Below are 15,847 nucleotides of genomic sequence, written 5' to 3'. Positions count from 1 at the left end.
TTCCCCTTGCTCTTGTGCTGTGAGCAGCCTGTGATGACGTACCTTCTCGTCCACCTGCTTGCAGTGATCCCCGCGGCAGACCTGTCACAGCAGATCTCCACTGCGGGCACCGAAGCCTCGGGCACAGGCAATATGAAGTTTATGCTCAATGGGGCCCTCACTATTGGCACCATGGATGGCGCCAATGTGGAGATGGCCGAGGAAGCCGGCACTGAGAACCTCTTCATCTTTGGCATGCGTGTGGAGGATGTCGAGGCCCTGGACCAGAAAGGGTGTGTGTCTTTCCCTCTGCCATTGAGGGCACAGCAGCATCCTGGGCACTGCTTGGAGCATGGGGGGGTGGGTAGTGGGGGTGGAGCTGAGAGGGCTCTGGGAGCCAGGCCTGCACTTGCTGGGGGAGAGGCCCGCCTGGTGGATGGGTGGCTGTGGCATGGTGGCCGAGCTTCCCCCCGTCCAGAGCTCCCATGGGCTGTCCCAGGAGGCTGGCTTGGGCGGCAGCTGGCTGCTCTGTGCTGGTCTCCACTGGCCCAGTCTGGGTTCAGAGAGAGTTTTTAAAAGGGCAGAAGACGCCCGTCTCTGGAGGGAAAGCCTTGAGCACTCTGGGCCAGTGTAGGGATTTGGGGCTGGCCTACTGCTGAGATTCCCTGGCCAGATTCTGTACAGTAACCCTATGGTCTTGGAATAATTTCAGGTTTACAGAAGAGTTGCAGAGAGAGCACAGAGCTCCGTAGACCCTTCTGCTAATTCCCCTGTTGCTTACAACTTCTAGAGTGGAACATGGTCAGAATGAGCTCACCAATAGTGGCGCAGTGTCATTTATTAAAGTTCATGCTTCATTCACTGCTTCCCCACGAATATCCTTCTCTGTCCCAGGTTCGCGTCCAGGGCACCCCCGTGTTTTGACGGCAGGTCTTCTGTCTCCTTTAGTCTATGACATGTTCTCAGCCTTTCCTCATGTTTCATGACCTCCGATACTCTCGAGTCTGGCCCCAGCTTGATTCTGAGCAACAGTTGAAAAGACAGAATTGCCTAACTGCCTAAAAGTTCTCAGGGAAATTGGTGAGGCCTCAGGGACCAGCTGAGTGAAAACCCAAATGTCACCTAAAGTCACACTTGAGAGTGAGCCAGATGGCTCAACCTGAGAGCAGCACACTCCCCCCATGTGTCCTTTTCCACCTGCTTCTCATTTGGGCTCTCTGCCCTATCCCATGTCCTGGGAACTCACATGCTTCCACCCCCCAGACTCCCTGATAGCCGTGGCCCTACAGGTGAACACCTGGTTTTCCTGGTCATTGTCATGGCGCCAAGAGGCAGGGTGGTGGCAGGGAGCAGGGTCAGAGGTAGAGATGGCGTGCAGCAGGCAGGTTCTCAGGCAGCCTGCCGCCATCAGAGCATGGTGGCGGTGCACGTGCGACCGCAGGTCTTCCAGTAACCGCGTTTCTGTGAGCCGGGAGCCCTGGGATTCAGTCTGCATGTCGGGCGCATTGCTGCCTCTTCAGGGCCCAGCAGTGCGTGTGGCCGGGCTGCCAGTGCAGGCCTCCCAGGCCTGGAGCCATCTGGGACCAGGGGTTGCGTGCCCTGTACAGACACGCCGCCCCTGCCCGCAGAGGCTGACACCTGGCGCCCCCTCCCTGCAGGTACAATGCCAGAGAGTACTATGAGCGCCTGCCCGAGCTGAGGCAGGCTCTGGACCAGATCAGCAGCGGCTTCTTCTCTCCCAAGGATCCACACTGCTTCAGGGATGTTGTCAACATGCTGCTGAACCACGACAGGTTCGTTCTTATGTCCCTTCCTACCGGCAGGTCACACAGGTGGGTCATCTTCCTGGTGGGTGGTAGGCTGTGCTTTAGGGGTGACCCCCGGCCTCCCAGCCCAGCCTCCCAGGCAGAGGCTCAGACCATTGACCTGGACTGGCTCAGCCACAACCAGGGCCTGCAGGGGCCTCTGCAGGTGCTTAAAGGCAGGGGCACCCTGGCGGTAGGGATTGCCAGCTCATGGTCCACCCTTGCCGGCACTGGTTGGCCCCCCAGAAGGGCATGGTGAGCAGAAGGTGGCTTCTCGTGGGGCTGGTGGAGGCAATTCCTGAGCTCTCTCTTCCCCAGAGAGAACGGTGGTGTGGGCAGGATGCCCCAGAAACTTCTGGAAGGCGGTAGGGCAGGGGGCTGTGCTTCACAGTCCCAGCTGAGGCAGATGTTGGGCAGTGTGGAATTACCCTGTGACACAAATTACAACGTAGTTAATGTTTTGTTACAATGTGTCTACACGTGGTTATAACGTCCCTGCAAGTCAGCAGTGCTGCCTGTCCTCCTTGACGGTTCTTTGCTCCACCCTGTTGGGAAGAGCTGAATCTGCTAAATGCTGAGAACTGACCTGTTCCACTCTCGGTTGCCTTTGGGTTGGTTTCCTCTGTTGCTCTTCAGTGAGGGCTGTGAGCAGGTGTCAGACCAAATGGCAGCCCCCCACGTCACAGGGCTAGGAGTGTGGCCCTGGCTCAGACTGTGATCACGGAAACATTGTTCATGGTTTCGTGAATTGTCTGCATTTCCCTGTTCCCAAGTCCTACAGTTTTGTCCACCACATCCTTTCCCTATAGATCACCAGGTCTCGGCCCAGGTGGGCCCTGGGAACAGATGGCTGCCCGGAGCCTCGCTGTCATCCTGGGAGGTGGGGTCAGCAGGAGGCCTCTCCGCCTGTGCTGTTCAAAGGGACCCCAGCCCCCAGCCCCACCCCCCTGGCAAGGGGACGATGCATTGTTTACAATCCCTTCTTTAAAGAAACGGCTTACGACAAGGTTTTTATAGGACAGTATCCCCAGATCAGAAGTACTACTCATAGAGCTACTCTGCGGCCTGATAGACGCCATCATCCCGAGGTGTGGGAACTGGAGTGGCTGTAGTCTGGTGGCCCGTTAGCCAGTCTCTGGCTTGTTACCTACCACGGTGGCCTAGTCTCCTATCTCCCGTTTCAGGTTCAAGGTGTTTGCAGATTATGAAGCATACGTGGCATGCCAGGCCCAGGTGGACCAGCTGTACCGGGTATGACTGTAGGGCCCCGGAGCCGGTGGGGCAGCCTAGCAGGGGAGCAATGGGCGACATCTCTGAGGTCCAGTCCTGGGAGGCCACGGTTCATCCTGTGGCCCAGGGCAGGGTGGCTGGGGGTTTGTCAGGCTGAGGTGCCTCGTGGACGCGGGCTGGCCAGGGCTGCTTCATCACTTCCTGCTCAACCCCTGGGGCCAGGCTGCCATCCACGCTGGCATCTGCGCGGCCAGTCACACCAGCACAGAAGGCAAGTGAGTGGGGCAGGAGTTTCCTTTGTGCGGACGGCAGAGGCAGCCCCAGCCCATGGTCTGAGTTCCCCTGCAGCGTCATCGGGAGGGTGGGGGGGTGGGTGCAGAGCCACGAAGACGTGTGTGCACAGAAAAACTGGTTTAACTGTGAGAATGCCCGCTTCCTAGAAGGGTGCAAGCTTCTGTGTTAAGTAGAGGGAGGGACACATAGCCGTAAGGAGTGGCCTTTGTGAGGCCAGGCCGCCGCAACCAGCTCCCTGCTCCTTAGCGAGGTGGACAAGGGCCCCCCTCATCCATTTCTGTGTGGAGCATGTGCCAGCCTGTACCCTGAGGGATTGGGCACATCCATGCGGGGTCTCGTAGTCATAAGGGCCTGAGCCTGGGAGGTGAAGGAGGGTGTCCGTCCCTCATACCCACCGCCTCCCCTTCCTGGGGTTTTCTGGACACCCAGCCCGTGCGCCTCACCGGGGGTGGCAGTGGGAGAACTCTGGCTGTGCGCCGAGTTGTGAGATGGATTATTAACCAGGTTCTTGGATGAGGCCTGAGGGGTGTGTGTGTTCCTGATGCTACGGTCCTGGCCCCCCCACCCCACCCACAGGGAAGCTGCCTGCCCTTGGGGACCTGTCAAAGAACAGGGGATCCCGGGAAACCAAGTGACCCGGCAGGGCTCTAGGGGAGCCTTTGCTCCTGACATGGGCCTCAGCAGTCTGCCCTTTCTGGAAGGCTCCTTTCAGTGCTGGCTCATTTGGGGGCGGGGGGTGGTGAGCTGTGGACGGGAGAGCCCCTGGATCCACTTGGTGGTTGAATACTTGCTTGCTGGTGTTTGTCACACCAGCTGTGCCCTGAGGTTGTGGCACATTTTGAGGCTCTTTGCCCCTCTATCTAGTCATTTGGTAGCTTTTCTGGTCAGCGAGGGGTTGATGGCCACTTCCCTTTGTTCATCAGGCTGCCTGGAGGCTGAGAGCTCATCCGGGAATAGTCCAGAAGGCTATCCTGTGTGGTGCCTGAGATCACTCAGCCTGTCCTTCCCTCTGCAGAACCCCAGGGAGTGGACCAAGAAGGTCATCAGGAACATCGCATGTTCGGGCAAGTTCTCCAGCGACCGGACCATCACGGAGTACGCCCGAGACATCTGGGGCGTGGAGCCCTCCGACCTGCAGATCCCACCCCCCAATCTCCCCAGGGATTAGCCCCCTCCCGGCCACCGCCTGCTTGTTGCAGGGTTGTTTCTGGAGAGCCTTGAGGATCGCGGTCGTGGCTTAGGGTGAGCCAGGAAGGAAGGGTGCAAGAAGTGAGATGCTCCCCAGTGTCCTGCAGGAAAGCAGAGCGCACAGCCCCGGCCAGGGTGCCCCGCAGCTATAGCTCACCTACCTGAGGAGGTGGGGAAGTGGGAGCCGCGGGCTGGGCTCCTCTGAGACCTTGCACGCACCTGGCAGTGAGCTTGTTTTTAGCTTTTTTTTTTTTTGTGCGTGTGTGTGTTTTTTTTTGTTTTTAGCTTTGAGCCTCTGGATTCTGGGGTCTGGGCAGGCAGCTGTGGCCAAGCCCGGGGAGCTGGCCACAGCTGTGGCCTCCTGGTGTCTGCAGCCGCGGCATGGGTGCCCTGGCCCCGGGTTTCCAGACTGATAGATGGGGGAGGACACCCGCGTCTGGCATCTGGGGGTCCTTGGCTAGGACGAGGCTGGCTGATGCAACATTAGGTTTTGCTTTTTCAAGAGGAAAATCAACTTCATGGGAAAACGAAAATGGCTAAAACCTGTTTTTGTTTTAGTAACTAAAGATTGTACTTCTGAAGTTTTGTGCTTGAGAGACAATGCCGGGATGTTTTGCCCAGCCTGGGGCCCCGGGGGTATGCCCCTGCCGTGTCCTGGGGGCTGCGTCTCCTGTCCTTCACTCCAGGCCAGCCTCCCTCGCCCGCCCTTTCTGCCGGCATGCCTGCCATGGAAGGGACGGAGCAGGCCCAGAAGGGAGCCTGCTTTGTACTCTGCCTGGGCGGAGGCTGGTGGGGGCAGCACCCCCAGCACCCTCCCACAGGCTCTGCCCTCACTCCGGGTCCTGACTGCTCACAGAATCGGCCCACAGACGACCTACTCACGTGCACGTCACCAGAGCTGCAGGTCTGCTGGGGAGGCCCGTGTTCAGCGCCTGTGGTCACCCCCCCACCCCCTCCTGCTGTCCTGTCTCTTGGGCCATGTGTGACCATCACTGTGCCACTTACTGTTACTGCCTTGTGTGAGACACCGATTAAACCTTCCTGCCTGTGCTTGGCCGGCCTGGCCCGTGTTCCATTCTGCGCCGTGGGCAGGGTGGGGGCTGGTGCCAGGCTCAGGCCTCAGAGCCTCCCTCGGAATGGCCTAGGCCCTGGGATTAAGGACGGACCAGGTTCTCCCACCCCGGCCGTGAGAGGAACGTGGAGTATGTGCCAGAATCACCAGCTCGTGAAAGGAGCCTCAGATCTGCCATCAGGGTGTTAGCACTGTTGGTGCAGACTCATTGCTGCTTTTGCAGGTCTCTTGTCACCCACTCCTGGCCCTGGGGACGAGGGCACGTCCCCCTGGAGCCGTCTGGGATCTGGGGGCGCCTAGTGGCTCCCAGGACACACATGTAAACCACAGAATTGACGGCTGTGCGTGTCTGCATCTGTTCCTTCTGTTCCCCCCTAAGACTGGTTCTGTATCGTTGGGGGTTACAAATGCCACAGCCCACGGTTCGGTTCAGGCTTCGTTAATCACTGGGGGGGGGGGGGGGTTGGAACTGATGAACCGCCAGGAGCGAGCGAGGGCCCCGTCCCTGCTTCCTGCTCCTCAGCCCGCCTGTCAGGCCTGTCAGGCCTGTCAAAGTACCGCAGCCCAACTTCATGGCCTGCCTCGCCCCCAGGAGGGAGCTGGGGGGGCTCACACAGACTGACGCGGCTGCGCAAGCGGCCCTACCTCGAGGCTTCTGTCACCCGGCACACAGTTACTGGGGAACACGGTGTGGGGGGGCCATGCGTCTCCCTGAGGATGGGGTGCGCTGCCGCAGGCAGGGCTCGTCCCCAGGGGAGACCCAGGAGGCGGCAGGGGCCTGTCCAACAGGAAGCACATACACCTGGCATGAACACACCTCGGGGGAATCTGTTTCAACCCATTTGTCAGAGGCCTGGTTTCCCGGATGTGAGTATCACTGGGGGCAGCTTGCAGGTGCCTGCCCCTGCGTCGGCACCTGGGCCCCCAGGCAGGCTGAGGGCGAGGCCCTCCATGCCCCGGGGGAATCTGCGCCCCCTCGACTGGAAAGCCCCAGAGCCTCAGGACCTGGAGCAGTTGCCGTTGGAGCAGTGGGTCTAGGGGGTGGGGGGTGGATCCTTGCTCCGCCTTCCTTACCAGACCCAGCGTCCGTCCCCTCACTCCTCAGGTTGCACGGAGCTGGTCCCACTGGGCACAGGGCCACCGGGCAGCAGGGTCTGCAAGGGCGGCCGAAAGGCAGGGAGGCTGCTTTGACCAAAGGTTTGAGCCCCCCCCCCCCCCCCACTCCTCTCAGTGGGTGAGCGAGGCCGTGCTCGAGGGCCAGAGCGAGAGATCCCACGCTCTGCTGCCCCAAGGCTCTTCACAGACCGGTGCCAGGGGCCAGCCTGGCATCTGTGGGTGCCACCCCAGAGCCTGCTGAGTGACACCACATCCTGCAAGCCTGCTCCGGGTGAGGTATTTTTAGGGAAACCCCCTCTGTCCCATCTGGAGAGCTGGCCCCTCACAAACACACCTCGCCTCTCCTTGCACAGGCCTCCCCATCCAGAAGGAGAAAAGGCAGCTCCAGGACGTCCGCCCTTGTGGAGCCGCCCCTTCTCCCATGGGCTGGACCCTGAGCAGGGCCTGGGGCAGCTGGAGGTGCCACCAAGACATGACAGATGGATCACCACCACAATTTTATTCTTAAATAAACTCAGTCCAAGGCCAGGTTAGGTGGACAGGTGGGGAGAAAGCAGAGGAAGGGCAGGTCGTGGACCCATCCCCCACTGTGAGGCCCCGGGGAACAAAGGGTGCTGGGGGGAGGGCTGGGACCGCCGCCATCTCACGCAGCATGGTCCCCAGACCCCACACCCCCGCCCCAGGACCCCTGGGCCCAGCTCAGCCGGTGTGGGGTCCAGCAGCGGGGGGCCGGCCTGCATGGTCACCGTCTGCCCGACAAGAGCTCAGGTTCAGGGGCAATAAGAGGGATGGGATCACACGCCAACAACCTGTGCCTTCCACGGACAGCCACGCTCCCAGCTGCCCAGGGTGGGCACCCTGGGTCAGCTGGGCCTCCTCCGCCCGCCCCAGCTGGCATTCGGGTCCTCTGTCCAGGAGCATCCAGGACGCCGTGCGGCCACAGCAGACGGGGAGGGCAGAGGTCTTCATGCTCCTTCAGGCAGCAGGACTCAGTGCTGGCGCCCGGGTTCTGACTTCCCCAGGAACTCCCTAGACAGGACAGGACAACCGTCAGCAGCCACCAGGGTCCTGTGGCCCATGGTCTCCGTCAGCCCATCCCAGGAGGACTAGCACCCACACAGAAGGCCTGAGTGACAGACCCAGGGCACCAGCGGAAAGGCCTGGTCAGACCCCGACCCTGTAGGGGCAGAGACCGGGTCTCGGGCTGCTGTCCTTCGTTCTAAACTCTAGAGCTACACTCCAGGCTTGATTTTCTGGAGCGTGTTCCTCTTGCGCTAGGGAAATCCTAGCCCTAGAGCAAAGCCATACTCCTTCAGCCCTCAGGGCCCTGCTGAGGTGGCCACGGCGGGCTGACGGGGGTAGGCTGCCATCAGACTCCCCGAGGGCCGGTCCCGGCACCCCAGTGCCAGCAGCCCCAGCACCCTGCAGGCCACCGGCACAGCGGGGGCTGCCTGTGCCTGGGATGGGGGCAGGGGGTTGGGCCTCACCCTGTCCACACTGCCCTTGGCCACTGTCTTGCCCTCATGCTTGGGCTCCGCACGTGGGAACGGGATGGGTGCCCACAGCCCAGCCACAGTCCCAGCCCAGACTGGCCGCGGTGGTGCAGCCAGGAGCACAGCCTCCCTCCAAGAAGCAGCTGAGGCCAGACAGGCTTCTGGGAGCTGGCCCGGGGTCTCCCATGTGCTATATGTCCCAGGCCGGCCCCAACAGCTGTGTGGGCACCACAGGGTCTGGCGTGCCCCCCGAGGTGGGTGTCTACGCAGCCTGCACAACCCACGCCTAGGGGAGTCACTGCCCTGTGTGACTGTGGCAGCAGTCAGCACGCAAGCCCTCTGTGGAGATGGAAGGCTCTTGAGTGACAGGAACACCTGGCCTAAGCCTGCACCACCCAGTGAGTCCCAGGTGGGGGATATCTCACCTCAGTATCCGTGGAAGCTCAGGGCTCCTGTAGATGTACTTGTGCCTGTAGCCAAGGTCTGAGTGAAAGGGGATAAACTGAACTTTGAAGTCTCGGAAGCTTCGAGATGGAGCAGCGATGTTGTAGAGCTGGCACAGGGGAGACATGACGGGTCAGCACCCACAGGCACCTGGTGGTCCCCCTGCAGGCAGGGAGGCCGCTGCCCGGGGAAGAGAACCGGAGCACCCCACCAACAATGCTGCTACCCTGCAGCCAGCCTGGCCAGGGCTGCTGATGAGCACCCAGCCCCCAGCACCTCAGCTAGGGACCCATCCTCACGCCTCTCTCCCAGGTGGCCCTTCCTCAGGGGCGGCCGGCCGTGAGGGGCGCGCTGGCCTGACGGCTCACCCCGGGGCCGGGCTGAGGCCCAAGCAGTGCTGCTGGGAGGCCTGTGCCGGCTACAGGGGGCTTTAGGGGAGGACACCTGCCCGCTGGCACCCCCAGCCCTCCACACTCGCCCCCCGGCCCCAGCATCGCCACACCAGGCAGAACGTCCCCCACGACACTCACCGACACATCTAACGCTGTCTCCCGGCAGCAAAGGCAAAGCAAACTAGCAAAAGCAAACGCGGAGGCCTCACAACCCTACGGTCCCCGACAGCAGTCCAACCCCCAAGGTTGTGTATCAACTGTACCGACTGCGACCCCGTGCTGCGGCCGGGGCATCCTCTCCCCTGAGAGTTGTCTCCCTCTGGCCAACCACCGTGAGCCCTCCTGGCTAAGCAGCTAGTGGTCAGGCTCCGTCAGGCCAGGACCCCTGCACAGGGGCCAGGACCCCCCCTACTCACCCTCTCATCTCCTTTTGCCATCACCGAACATACTGGTCAAGAAGCCCACACCCTCTGACTGCTCTGTGCTCACAGGTGTCACCCGTCGGCCCCCACCCAAGTCTCCTTCAAAAGGGGCACCTGCCAGCAGCAGAACCCCTGCACATGCACGTATGCCCGGCCTGGCCTCAACGGGAAGCTGCAAGCCACCCGCCCGCACCAGGGGCAGCACCTGATACCCACCTTTCTGCCAAGCTGGAAGGGCACGACCGGGTCATCCTCCGCGTGCAGGATAAGCAGGGAGCAGGAGATGTGCTTCACACTGCGGGAGGACATGGGGCTAGACCACAAGCCCAGGAGAGGACTGGGGCCTCAGGCCTGCCTATGGCAGGCACCTGACTTCAGGGCGGGCTTCGCCATGGTGCTCACGGCTAGAATCCCACTGGCTTTCAGTAGAGAACTAAAAGTTGATTTTTTTTTTTTTATTCATGAGAGACACAAAGAGAGGGGCAGAGACAGAGGCCGAGGGAGAAGCAGGCTCCCTACAGGGACCCAGGATCACGGGACCCCAGGATCACACCCTGGGCCCAAGGCAGATGCTCAAACGCTGAGCCACCCAGGCGTCCCTAAAAGTTGATTTTTTAGATGTTTGTAGCACCATCTATTCAGTCAAGTCTAGAGATCAATTCATCTACCAAATTTGCCCCCTGTGTATTTTCTGGAAATTAAAATGATTATCTCTGCCACTAAATATATTCTTTGAAATTTACAAAACAACATAATTTAGATGGGCCAAGAAATTTATTGCAAATGAATGTTTACTAAAAAAGCCCACACCCTCTAACCTTTGTTAAAAATGACATTCAAGGTCACCCTGTTTACAAATAAATTAATGTTTTCAACAGGTTCACAGATCCAAGCCCTCTAGCAAACCACAGACGGGCCTGGTTCTGGTGGTTCCAGACTGATCTGGGGGCTCCATGAGGGCAGCACTGGGCAAGCCTGGCACCTGGCAGGACCTGGGCCAGGAGACTCGTCACCCCACGGACACCCGGCCTGTCTGGCACTCTGTGCTTCTGCTACTGGTGCACATACCCGCTCCCCTTGCCCTCTGCTTCCAGGGAGGGGCCTCTCTGCTGTGAGGGTCACACTTTGACAGTGGAATCTTTTTAGGATTTCCACTGTAAACAGTACATCCTAACCTTTACCCACCTCTAGAGAAGGCCAAGTTCACCCGATGTCACCTGCTGTCACCTCAGAGCCGCCCATGGAGGGGCTTGTGACTCCCAGTGGGGGAAGCACGACCAGCCCCCCAACTCTCAGCCAGGAGCATGGCCGAGGGGCAGCTTCGGGGGGCCCAACACTCACTGTGGTGCTTGTGGTTGGAATCCAGGGTTTTTCAGATTATTCTTCTCTAAGTTCCAAAACAATATTTATAAATAAGCAGGTTTTGTGCCTATGTCTACTCAAATTTTAGTTTTAGAACCAAAACACATAATTAAGGGGAAAAATATTCCATTTTTCACATTTACTTCAAAGTGTAAATTCTTAAATGTTAACTGAATATTTATTGTTTTTTAAGATTTATTTATTTTAGAAAGCGAATGGGGAGGGGCAGAGGGAGAGAATCTCAAGCAGATCCCAGCTGAGTGCAGAGCCTGACATGGGGCTCAATCCCCCAACCCTGAGATCAGGGCCTGAGCCGAAACCAAGAGCCGGATGCCTAACTGACTGAGACACCCAGGCACCCCAAGAGAAATATTTTAATAGTGAACTTTGTAACATCTTTCTATACCAAACATATGTCAAAAGGCTGAGGCAGCATCCTTCTTTGAGCGACAGTTCCTGTTACTGCTCTAGAACCTGTGGGGAGCTCTGGTTCTGAGGGACTATTGTCAAATAAAACCACCATACAGACATGCTGTCTCCCTGTTGCTTTACCACCACTACAGTCTTTTCAGATCCCTTCTCTCCCATTTGCAGCTCACAGCCTGATGTGCCCCCTACAAAGGCTGGATGGTTAGAGGAGAACCCCAGTATTCAGAATCTGGTGAGGGTGACTGGTCCTGGGGGTTCTCAGTGTTTTTTTAAATTGAAAAATGAGGTATTGTACTGCAGTACTTACTTTTCATCATTTGCAAATTTAATTCCGCTGCTTGTAATGGGGTCGAGGAAGAACCAGTCAAACCCAGGAAAGTATCGATATATCTGAAGGCGACATGGAAACAAGAGAGGCAGAGGCACCGGTTACAACAGCCACAGAGAAGGCTGGGATCAAGGGTTTAGACAGGCTGCCGAGTGTCCAAAGGTCTCCCCTGCTTCCGAGTGGACTGAGCTGAGGCCACACCACCCCTGCCACTGGACCACAGCCTCCCTGCTTGAGAGGCTCCTGGACTGGCCTGGCATGGCTGTCCCCAAAACAGGCTCCCATGCCACAGGGCAGCAACTGGGCAGAACCGGCTCTGAGACAATGCTTCCCACAGACACTAGGGCCTCCAGCCCTGGGAAAAACGAGTCCATGTGACTTGGGAGTAAAGCAGCATCAGAGGAGACTATACAGGACTCCTCTGGTCGCCAGGACACAAGGCCTACAAGCACAGCGGGACACAGAGAAGACTCTCTGGGCCAGGCTTGGAAAGGGAGAGTCCAGGGCCTCAGTCTCAGCATGTAAGGAGGGCCTGATTCACCTGGAACCCCCACCAGCGTTCACCCTAGGTGTTAGCTGGAGCCACACCTGGGAGAGCCTGGCTGCCGAGCACCATCCATGTGTGCAGGGAGCTGGGCACCCACCAGCTCCAGGTCTGAGGAGGCAGCCACCGGCCTGGGCAGAGCTCCGGGGTCAATGAACCCTGGTGGGGGTTCCAGGGAGGCAAACCACGCCAGAGGCAAGGCCTCCCAGGGGCCTGTTGTCCTTGGACAGCCCAACTGTGAACCTGTGCTTGTGCCTGGCCACAGAGTTTTAAAATTCCAGGCAGCTCCGTATTCAGGCCAGTGCCCTGAACTAAACAAGGATTACATTTTAACACAATCTGCATTTCTCCAAATATTTAAATGATAATTCCTATGATTTTTATTATTTATTTATTAAAGATTTTATTTATTTATTCATGAAAGACAGAGAGAAACAGAGACACAGGAAGAGGGAGAAGCAGGCTCCCTGCAGGGAGCCTGATGCGGTACTCGATCCCAGGACCCAGGATCACGACCTGAGCCAAAGTTAGATGCTCAACTGCTGAGCCACCCAGGCGTCCCCCTATGATTTTTATTTTATACTTACTTTCTTAAGAGTTACCCTTACAGTAATCATTTTAATAATAAAAAGTCAATTTTTAATAAGATCTGTACTTGCCACTGAGAATGGATGACTCTTAGCTTCCTCACGGATATTAGTGAATGGAGATTCCAATATAAGGGCATCTGGAGGTGTCTCTAGATAAATACAACAAACAGGAAGCTATGAGGTGGGCAAGGCACCCCCACAGAGGCCCATGGGAGACACTGCTCCCCCAGACTTTGCCCTATCGGCCCCCCCGCACCGTTGGTGTGTGAAGAGTGCTCCCAGGGGACTCTTGGGTGGCTGTGATTTGCTCCCTAGAGCCACACCTACTGACACCGTGTATCGGGAGCTCAGCCCTGAAGAGGCTCTGCCAGGTGCTCTAGAATCCGGAGGGAATGTGGGCGTGGGTCAGTCGAGGCCTTACCCAGACCCTGGCCTCAACGCCTGCCCCTGGGGCTCCGACACGACACCAAGCATGGCTGCGTGCTGCTCGTCCACCAGCATCCAATTCCCAAGCACCCACAGCGGAGCCCACACCCACGCAACCAGGACTCACATGTCCACACAAGCCCCTACCTCGCTCACAGAGGCGCCGCACCAGGTTTGTCGCCACCCTGAGAAGGGAAAAAGAAACAGTTCAGGTGAATGACGACGGAAGCTGTTTGAGATGAAACCAATCTGGTCTTCAAAGTGAACAAGAAGCTGTTGGACCTGTGGGGCGGTTGGTGGGGCGTGGGGGAGGGTGTGGACACAGATGCCCTAGGACGTGGGTGGGCCCTACCGCCTCTGCCATCAGCCGCCCCCGCTCAGCCAAGGATGGTGCTGACACCCCCGGACCTCCCGCCACCCCAGGACTGCACTGGGAGGGTCCCGTGCAGACCGCCACAGCAGGACGGCCTGCTCCTGCTCTGCCCGGGCTCCTGTGGCAGGCTCCACTCACTCTCCCCGGCACCACCCAGCCCGCAGCCCCCGCCCCGACTGCCGGGTGCTGTCCGAGGTACGCAGCAAGGGGAGGCAGCAGCTAGGGTCACTGCCCCCAAGGAAGCCCCGCTGGAAACAGGATGGGTGCCAAAGGTCTCAGGACTCTGGGCAATGACAGCCCCGCTCCTTTTACAGACACCTCTGGACCTTCCATCAGCAGAGGCAATTCAGGCGGCCCCAAATGCAACATTAAACTGTTTTCCCATCTTGGCAGATGTAGGAAGGGAACTACCCGCTGCTTCTCCCCCAGGTTCTTTCTTGGGTGAGCCAAGCACAGGCTAAGTGGCCAACGCTGTTTACAAACGTGCCCAGTTTGCATGTAATCAAGGCCCAGCACTTGGGCATCCGAGCCAGCACCCACCCTCCAGAGCCAGGAGGTGCAAAGTCTTTGTGCATCCAGGACTCGAGCCCCATCTCACGCTGCTCTAAAGACATCTCTCTGGGTGCACCCTTGGAATGGAGGCAAGTGCGCCTGTCAGAGGGCGATGGCCTCCCCACCACTGCCTGGGTGTGTCTCAGATCATTTCTTGGGTTGAGGAGTTAAAGTAGCTCCAACTCTTTATGGGTTTTGTGGTGCTTCATCCCCTACCCTCACCAGGGGAATAAGGGCTGAGGCATTTTGGGACTCATGGTGTCATGGATCCAGAAGCCACAGGGCACTCTTGGAGAGACTGGGTAGAAAGTGGCCCCATGAAGACCTGCTCCCCCAAGGCTCCACCATGCTGTGAACTCACCCAGTGCCTAGGGAATGACCCCAAATATACACAGGGTTGTCTCCACTCCGGGCTTTGATCCAGTCAAAAACATGGAGTGCATCATAGGTCATGCCTCGCTCTGATGGGGTTCCTACTGAGTCACCCCAACCTGGCAGGGGAGAAACAGCAAGAGGAGGAAGTCAAATCCAGCCTGTGGAACCTCCAGAAGAGCAGACTCAACCCTTCTTTCTCAACACGCAGCCCGGGCCTGTCGGGGACAAAGGAAGTCTCTGCCACCATCATCCACAACCCCATGCAAGGAGTATCTGGGCAAGCCCCCTCCTACTTCTCCCATATCCTCACCCCATTACAATTCCTGAACCCAGCCACCCACACACCCTTGTCCAAAGTCCCGATGAACAACTGACAGGACAGACCCAGATTCCTCCAGGCAGATGGCTCGCTGGTGGGTGGCCAGCGTTGACGGGTCAGCAAGAACCCACCCTGTCCAGGGGCCTCTGCAGGACAGGGAGGGGAGCCCACGACCAGCTCAGCCCAGCTGAGGACAGATGTGGGGAGTCAGGCTGGAGGCAGGGGCAGGATTCCAGGCTCAGGACAACTCTGACCCAGAAAGGGAAGGGGGTCCTAGAAGAGTAGAGGAAAGCTAACCATCTCTGCTCCTAGACCACATCTTCCCCCAGAGCCCTGCCCCAGGCTCTTGGAAAGGACAAATGCCACTGTCGTTTCTAGCAAGTCAGCAGTGAGTCATCATCAAGTGATCTGAAAGCACAAGGCTCAGAAAGAGCCAGTTCTGCTGCATAAGCACACCCACAGTTAGTGAGCACAGTGAGCTGCTTCCCCTGGGCACTCTGGATGCCAGATTAGGGGAGAGACGAGGCCTGATGAAAGGCCCAGGTGTGGACACAAGGAGGGACACAGGGACGCAGACATGCAGAGCCCCCAGGAGAACTGGAGTAAGGAGGTGCTACAGAGGGGCACAGCTGCCTCTCTCTCACCGCGAGGTCTCTAGCCCCCCACAAGAGCAGAACACCCTGTAGCACGGAGAAAAGAGTAAGTGGGCTACTTTCTAGATCCTTATGTGCAGTTTTTCCCAACCCAGAACTTTCAAACGCTTTTCCATGAAAGAACCTTCCGTGCCACAGGCAGAGTAAGGCCCCCAGAGGTCCCATCCACATGTCTGGAGCTGGGGACTGTGTGAGATTATGTGGTTGGGGGAGGGTGAGGATTCAGGCCGCTGATCAGCGGATCTGAGATGGGCAGCAACGGCTCTCAGGCGCCGGCACAGTAGTCATATTGTGAGTAATCACATGGTCTACACAATGCGTGGCAGAGACAGAAGCCAGGGTCGGGGAGCCCAGGCCCAAGGACAGCTCTGAGAAGCTGGACAAGGTAAGGGACCTCCTGAAGGGACTGGCCCTGCCAGCACTTGGACATTAGCCCAGTGGCTAAAGATTCTGGACTTTTG

General features: G+C 58.4%; 2 protein-coding genes across 10 annotated transcripts in view; one reads left to right on the top strand and one right to left on the bottom strand.

Moving 5' to 3' along the window:
- Window positions 1–5,546, top strand: part of PYGB (glycogen phosphorylase B) — a 53,848-nt gene extending 48,302 nt beyond the window's left edge. Inside the window, exons 17-20 of one of the 2 annotated variants that reach the window (XM_077866031.1) lie at window positions 65–272; window positions 1,638–1,772; window positions 2,969–3,035; window positions 4,324–5,546. In XM_077866031.1, coding sequence (XP_077722157.1) covers window positions 65–272; window positions 1,638–1,772; window positions 2,969–3,035; window positions 4,324–4,476 — 563 coding nt within the window. In that variant the 3' untranslated portion in view covers window positions 4,477–5,546. The other variant, XM_077866032.1, reaches the window with a different exon arrangement.
- Window positions 5,547–7,164: 1,618 nt separating this feature from the next.
- ABHD12 (abhydrolase domain containing 12, lysophospholipase) overlaps window positions 7,165–15,847 on the bottom strand; it is a 66,543-nt gene continuing 57,860 nt past the window's right edge. For 7 of the 8 annotated variants that reach the window (XM_077866035.1, XM_077866033.1, XM_077866034.1 and 4 more), the window contains 7 exons: window positions 14,401–14,530; window positions 13,262–13,299; window positions 12,758–12,837; window positions 11,534–11,616; window positions 9,652–9,730; window positions 8,603–8,730; window positions 7,165–7,713 (listed from right to left, as the gene is read on the bottom strand). In XM_077866035.1, coding sequence (XP_077722161.1) covers window positions 7,674–7,713; window positions 8,603–8,730; window positions 9,652–9,730; window positions 11,534–11,616; window positions 12,758–12,837; window positions 13,262–13,299; window positions 14,401–14,530 — 578 coding nt within the window. In that variant the 3' untranslated portion in view covers window positions 7,165–7,673. Of the gene's footprint in view, window positions 7,714–8,602; window positions 8,731–9,651; window positions 9,731–10,776; window positions 10,823–11,533; window positions 11,617–12,757; window positions 12,838–13,261; window positions 13,300–14,400; window positions 14,531–15,847 lie in introns of those variants that run through there. The other variant, XR_013361682.1, reaches the window with a different exon arrangement.

This window comes from Canis aureus, chromosome 22 (genome assembly GCF_053574225.1).
Source record: "Canis aureus isolate CA01 chromosome 22, VMU_Caureus_v.1.0, whole genome shotgun sequence".
NCBI lineage: Eukaryota > Metazoa > Chordata > Mammalia > Carnivora > Canidae > Canis > Canis aureus.
The sequence above is the reverse complement of the archived record's forward strand: the minus strand, read 5'-3'. Positions and strand labels throughout refer to the sequence as shown.